This window comes from Triticum aestivum, chromosome 5B (assembly GCF_018294505.1).
Source record: "Triticum aestivum cultivar Chinese Spring chromosome 5B, IWGSC CS RefSeq v2.1, whole genome shotgun sequence".
Lineage (NCBI taxonomy): Eukaryota > Viridiplantae > Streptophyta > Magnoliopsida > Poales > Poaceae > Triticum > Triticum aestivum.
Window position 1 is genome coordinate 56381209 of NC_057807.1, and position 6910 is coordinate 56388118.

General features: G+C 48.6%; 1 protein-coding gene across 1 annotated transcript; it reads left to right on the plus strand.

The window, feature by feature from the left end:
* Positions 1-375: 375 nt before the first annotated feature.
* Positions 376-4179, plus strand: LOC123110370 (protoporphyrinogen oxidase, chloroplastic). The gene is made up of 9 exons (XM_044530864.1): positions 376-783; positions 876-1061; positions 1149-1233; positions 1343-1490; positions 1569-1649; positions 1821-1992; positions 3044-3203; positions 3317-3420; positions 3675-4179. Exons 1-9 carry the CDS (start codon positions 424-426, stop codon positions 3972-3974), a joined length of 1596 nt encoding a protein of 531 aa, XP_044386799.1. The 5' UTR covers positions 376-423; the 3' UTR covers positions 3975-4179.
* Positions 4180-6910: the final 2731 nt, after the last annotated feature.

The following is a 6910-nucleotide window of genomic DNA, read 5'->3' on the forward strand; positions in this document are numbered from 1 at the left end:
TCTACAATGGGCCGTTCCAACTTCGAAAGCCCAAACTAGACCTGTGCATGGGTAGCTTGGTTCGGAGGCCCGAGCCCGGAGCCCGACATCTGGGCCAGGCCTGGGCTCCATTTGCCCACCCGAAGCCTGGCGTGTAAGCCCCAAAAAAGCTCAAAATGGCAATAAATGTATATTTTATTTGAAATATAGGTATATTATATTTTTAATATCCCGAATATAATTATTTTAATTACAAAATGGCACTGTTCATGTGCTTTGGGCCGGGCTGGGCCAGGCCTGGGCTTGGGATTTTAGTTTCGGGCTTTACAAAGCCCGGCCCGGCTCGGGGTTTGAACAGGTTTAGCCCAAACCAACAAACCAACACAGCCGCAACCTGATCGCGTTATCCACCCCGCCGCACTGACATTCCCCCGAGCGACAGAAATGGCCGGCGCAACAATGGCCACCGCCACCGTCGCGGCCGCGTCGCCGCTCCGCGGCAGGGTCACCGGGCGCCCACACCGCGTCCGCCCGCGTTGCGCTACCGCGAGCAGCGCGACCGAGACTCCGGCGGCGCCCGGCGTGCGGCTGTCCGCGGAATGCGTCATTGTGGGCGCCGGCATCAGCGGCCTCTGCACCGCGCAGGCGCTGGCCACCCGATACGGCGTCAGCGACCTGCTCGTCACGGAGGCCCGCGACCGCCCGGGCGGCAACATCACCACCGTCGAGCGTCCCGACGAGGGGTACCTGTGGGAGGAGGGACCCAACAGCTTCCAGCCCTCCGACCCGGTCCTCACCATGGCCGTACGCTTCTTGCTCGCTTCTCCGATTGTGATTGTTCGAGACATTCGTGTACAGAATGATGTAAACGCTCCATGGATGGATTGGTTGCGCAGGTGGACAGCGGGCTCAAGGATGACTTGGTGTTCGGGGACCCCAACGCGCCCCGGTTCGTGCTGTGGGAGGGGAAGCTGAGGCCGGTGCCGTCGAAGCCAGGCGACCTGCCTTTCTTCAGCCTCATGAGTATCCCTGGGAAGCTCAGGGCCGGCCTTGGCGCGCTCGGCATTCGCCCACCTCCTCCAGTGTGTGCTGCATTCTTGATTCCTTTCTGAATTTGTTGCTTTGCCGTCAACATTGATGGGCCTGAGCGTCTCCGGCGAAGGTTTCAGGGGCGCGAGGAGTCGGTGGAGGAGTTTGTGCGCCGCAACCTCGGTGCCGAGGTCTTTGAGCGCCTCATCGAGCCTTTCTGCTCAGGTGTTCCCTTATTATAATGCGCAATGCCTGTTTGTTACATATATAGTCTGCTTGTTGCGTGCAACGACTGTGATAGCTAGTAATGTAACATTTCGATATTAACATTAAGGTGTATATGCTGGTGATCCTTCGAAGCTTAGTATGAAGGCTGCATTTGGGAAGGTCTGGAGGTTGGAGGAGATTGGAGGTAGTATTATTGGTGGAACCATCAAGGCGATTCAGGATAAAGGGAAGAACCCCAAACCGCCAAGGGATCCGTAAGTGAAGACCATACTTTTTTATTTAGTTGGTCAGTTAACTGCTCCGTTGTACTAACCTGTTTTCACCACTTTTAGCCGACTTCCGGCACCAAAGGGACAGACGGTGGCATCTTTCAGGAAGGGTCTAGCCATGCTCCCGAATGCCATCGCATCTAGGTTTGTTATCGTTTCTTTGCGCAATTATGAATTTCTGTTATTATCAATACAAGTTGTTGTGTTTCGGTGTGGACCTTGTGCCGTTGTACTTAGACATGATCATGAACCAGCAATGATGTAGTACTAGGTGTCACTTAACCATATTCTGTTCTGTATTTCCTTCTTTTCCAGGCTGGGTAGTAAAGTCAAGCTGTCATGGAAGCTTACGAGCATTACAAAGGCGGACAACCAAGGATATGTATTAGGTTATGAAACACCAGAAGGACTTGTTTCAGTGCAGGCTAAAAGTGTTATCATGACCATCCCGTCATATGTTGCTAGTGATATCTTGCGCCCACTTTCAGTAAGTGCTTCTATAATTAAAGTTCTTGTTTTAAAAATACATTGGGCCACTACTACTATTACTCTTTAACTTTCTTGGATCCTCCCTGTTTGTTTGCTAGGAAACATGAAATGTTGCACTAGTACACTTCCACTAAATAGACTTGCCAAAAAATAGGACTGCATCTTAACAACCATTTCCTGTAATCTTAGTGTAACGCATTATTGCGACTTTTTGCAGGAAGTTGTGATTTTTCAGACTCAGGATTGCATTGATCAACCTGGTCAAACTGTTCAGTGATTCACAAGTCGTACTATATCTTCAACAACCAAACTCTATGTTTCCAAAGAAAAATTTAAAATAATTATATGTTCTGAAAGTTGTATCTGGTTTTGACAAAACGAGACAAGACATCAGTATGCGTTATACTACATATTAAAAGAAGATTTTTAGTAGAAAACAAATTTTGACCCAGAAATGGAAAATATAAAGCCCACAGGACCTAAATTCCTCAGCATATTAGAAGCCTCAGCATTAAGCACAAATAAGACTAACAGCACCTACTTCGTTGATAGGATGATGCCTTAGTGGTTTGTTTCTCCTTTCACTTTGCTATCTTAATTGAACCTGGCAAGCCACTCCATGCTGTTCTTAATGCATATCTTACAAGGTGCACTAGATTACTTTATGCGATATTTGGTATTTTCCCTACACTAGGTAGCCTTCCCTATCATGTATGTTTCTATGGCCATCTTTTCTACGTGGCATGGGACATGCTTATTTCTTCCTGGACAGAAGAGTTCCGAACATTCTACATGAAGTTAACTAGTTGGCAAACTTTTTCTGGTGGGTGCTTATTCCTAACTTTCTAAATTTGTTACACAGTAAACGGAATCTGTCCCACTAGCTGCCTGTCAGGGCGTTTCAAGCCTGGTTCAACGTACCATTTGGCGAATATATGTGTCGAACCCATAGTTTGCAGTTGCAAGCAGTAACTTTATTTCACATTGCTTAGGTTTTCTAAAGTAGTCTAACCATACTTCCTCCTGTGTTCATTGAACCCCTCCTGCAGATTGATGCAGCAGATGCACTCTCAAAATTCTATTATCCGCCAGTTGCTGCTGTAACTGTTTCATATCCAAAAGAAGCTATTAGAAAAGAATGCTTAATTGATGGGGAGCTCCAGGGTTTCGGCCAGTTGCATCCACGTAGCCAAGGAGTCGAGACTTTAGGTATCTCGATCGGGAATAGATTCTTAGCTTCAAACAACTATGAACATTACTCTTGCTTCTTTGTTTGCATTTATCTTGTCAGTGATTACTAATTAGTTGTGTTTTTTATCTAGGGACAATATATAGCTCTTCTCTCTTTCCTAATCGTGCTCCTGCTGGAAGAGTGTTACTTCTGAACTATATCGGGGGTTCTACAAATACAGGGATCGTCTCCAAGGTTCTCTCAACCTGCCTGATCCTCGTGTCATTTTCTTATTACATGATATATTCTTACAGTATTCATTTTGTGTTGATCACCTATGTCTTCCTTTGGGATTTGTGTAAACAATTTGACTGCATATTTCACCACCAGCTGCAATTATGAAATTATGATAGATGCGAACCACTTGTTAGGTGCTGCATTCAGTTGTGATGGTATTGTTAGATTGCTTGTTACTGATTGTATTCCTGTTGATCCTATTTTATTTGCAGACTGAGAGTGACTTAGTAGGAGCCGTTGACCGTGACCTCAGAAAAATGTTGATAAACCCTAGAGCAGCAGACCCTTTAGCATTAGGGGTTCGAGTGTGGCCACAAGCAATACCACAGTTTTTGATTGGGCACCTTGATCGCCTTGCTGCTGCAAAATCTGCACTGGGCCAAGGCGGCTACGACGGGTTGTTCCTAGGAGGAAACTACGTCGCAGGAGTTGCCTTGGGCCGATGCATCGAGGGTGCGTACGAGAGTGCCTCACAAGTATCTGACTTCTTGACCAAGTATGCCTACAAGTGATGGAAGTAGTGCATCTCTTCATTTTGTTGCATATACGAGGTGAGGCTAGGATCGGTAAAACATCATGAGATTCTGTAGTGTTTCTTTAATTGAAAAAACAAATTTTAGTGATGCAATATGTGCTCTTTCCTGTAGTTCGAGCATGTACATCGGTATGGGATAAAGTAGAATAAGCTATTCTGCAAAAGCAGTGATTTTTTTTGAAGATTTTGTTGTATGCTAAGTATTACTCCCTCTGAAAAGAAATAGAAGAGCGTTAGATCACTACTTTTAATGATCTAAATGCTCTTATATTTCTTTACGAAGGGAGTAGATCGCTTCAATGTGCCGAGCAACAATTTCCGCGGGATTTTACATAGCGCCATCGATTTCTTTGATTAAACTTCGACAATAAATTTCACCAACAAGATATACTTTTATAAATTATATTGTTTCGAAACTACATTTTACTACGAATTGAATGGTCTTTTTCTTTGACATGTAATCCCTGCTTTGTTGATCAAATTCATGGTCAAAGCTGATCCTCGAAATACGTGTGTGCCATGTAAATACAAATAATCCTGAGTGAATTTCTTACCACTATGTTGATGGAAGCAAATAACTGAGAGCATTTGATATGTTTGGGAACCTCTGCTATAACTTCAAACCATATATGACCAAGATCATACAACTGGACTATTACTGTCTAATTCTGATGAAATCTGGGATTCAAATCCCAGTTCAAAAAATTATTGTTCTCAGTTACCAGGGTCCTTATCTTTTAACATCTAGCTAACTCGAGAGCATACACAGTTTTCCTTTTTAGTGAACTGGTAGCTTTATTTATATCAATGGTATACACAATTAGACATGGCAAATAATAAGAGCAACCACTGGCTGTACTATTAACTGTGATTCATAATTGGGAACAGATCTTAGAATGAATTTTAGAATGTATGTATGCACCTTTTTATTATGCATGCAGTTTAAAATATACCATATGAATTGATGATCAAGATGCTGCCCGCGCTTGTTCTATAAACTCTTTATGATGGGCAAAGGCGAACATTTTGTGCTCCTTAGGGTACATTGAGAAAATATGCTAATACTGAATCTTGAAAGGTACATACGTAGTGAAATCTTGGCAGAGGAGTAGAAGTTTTAGGAGAACTGTCAAACCAGGCTTGCAGTTGTTAAATACCGAAAAAAGCTCGTGTCTCGCTTTATAAATAAAGCGACGAGCAATCATATTTCTCAGCGCACACAACTCGACACCACAACACACGCACACATACACACTTAAGGCAAGATACACTGGTGATTAAGAACAATTACCTGACCCCCTACTACTCAAAGCAATCTACACGTAGGAAGAAAGGGCACCACTTGAAGCCTCCGGGCCCTCCACCGTGAACAAGTCACCGCGAAGGGACGAAGCCATACAAGATGAACCGAGTGCTCCAAGGCGATGCCTTCAGGAAGGATACGACACTGCAGTGCCGCCACTGCTCGATCCAGTGATCGTTGTTTCTCCTAGAGCAACAAGGAGGATGAAGAGGAACCGCGGCAACGCCTTCAAGAAGAAGATGACACCTATAGGCGTCGCCTTCGTCGATCTGGAAGGGCCGGAGATGGTATTCACCCTAGCAAGCCACCGCTCGCTGCACCACCGCCACCGGACGTCGCACACTGTCCACCACGCCGCCCAGACGACCATGGCAAGCAACCAACACTCGAGCTGCGAGCTCCCCCCTGACACCACCCTAACCGAGACCCTGACACCACCCTAACCGAGACTTGTAGACATGACGACCAAAGAGACAAGCGGAAAGGCACCTCTTTGCCCACCCTTGGACAGGCCCCAACTCCGAGACCAACCTGGCCGGCCAGATCTGGTCTCCACCCCCGCCCTTCCTCGCCCAGGCAAGGGACCAGCTCCCCAGTGGCACACAACGATCGGATGAGAGGCAAGGATGACTTCGCTGCCCTCCTGGCGACGAAATTGTAACGCCCCGGATTCGATGCGCCAGGTGTCCGCTAGTTATTCGCCGTCTTTGCCATGTCATTTGCTTGCGTGTTGCATTTTGCCATGTCATCATCTGCATTTCATCTGCATGTTTTTCAAAACTTGCATCCGTTCGGGTTCTCCCGGTTCTCTCCGTTGTCCGTTCGGAGTCCAGACCTCCCGCGCGCGCCCGTCGCCCCTCTCAGACCTTGTTTTCGTGTGCGGGTGTTAAACTTTCTTGGAATGGCCCGAGGTTTGCCAAGCGGCCTTGGTATACCGCCGATATACCGCCTCTCAAGTTTCGTGCCATTTGGAGTTCGTTTGATACTCCAACGGTTAACTGTGTAGCCCGAAACCCCCTTTTCTCTTACAGCCCAGCAACCCTTCCAAAGTGGCCCAAAACCCATCTAACTCCCCTCCATGCTCTCGGTCGTTCGATCACGATCGCATGGCCGAAAACCGCTCCCCATTTGGACTCTCCTAGCTCCCAGAATCTATAAATATGTGCCTCCCCGAAATTCGCGGATGTTTCCTACCCTAACCCAGAGGCCGCCACGTGGCGCCCCCGCGCCCACTTCGCCGCCGGCCCGCGGAGCCCATCTGGGGCCCGTGCGGGCCCAGATCCCGCCGCCGCCTGGCACGAGCCGCCTCCTCGCCCCGGAGCTCCCCGCCGGAGCGCCCCCACCGGCGTGCCCCGCCGTCGCCCGCCGGGCGCCTCGCCGGCAGCCCGCTCGCCGCCGGTCGCGCCGCCTCCCCGCCGCGGGAGCGCCCCCGCCGCGGCTCCCGTCAGCGCCCGCCTCTGCCGGAGCCCGCTCGCCGCCCGTCCTCTGCCTCCCGGTGCTCGCCCCGCGCCGCCGCACGTCGTTCCCTGCGCCGCCCTGCCGTCCCTGCACCGAGCCGTCGCCGCCCGGCCTCGCCGCCACCGGGAACGGATCCGGCCCGACCCGATCCG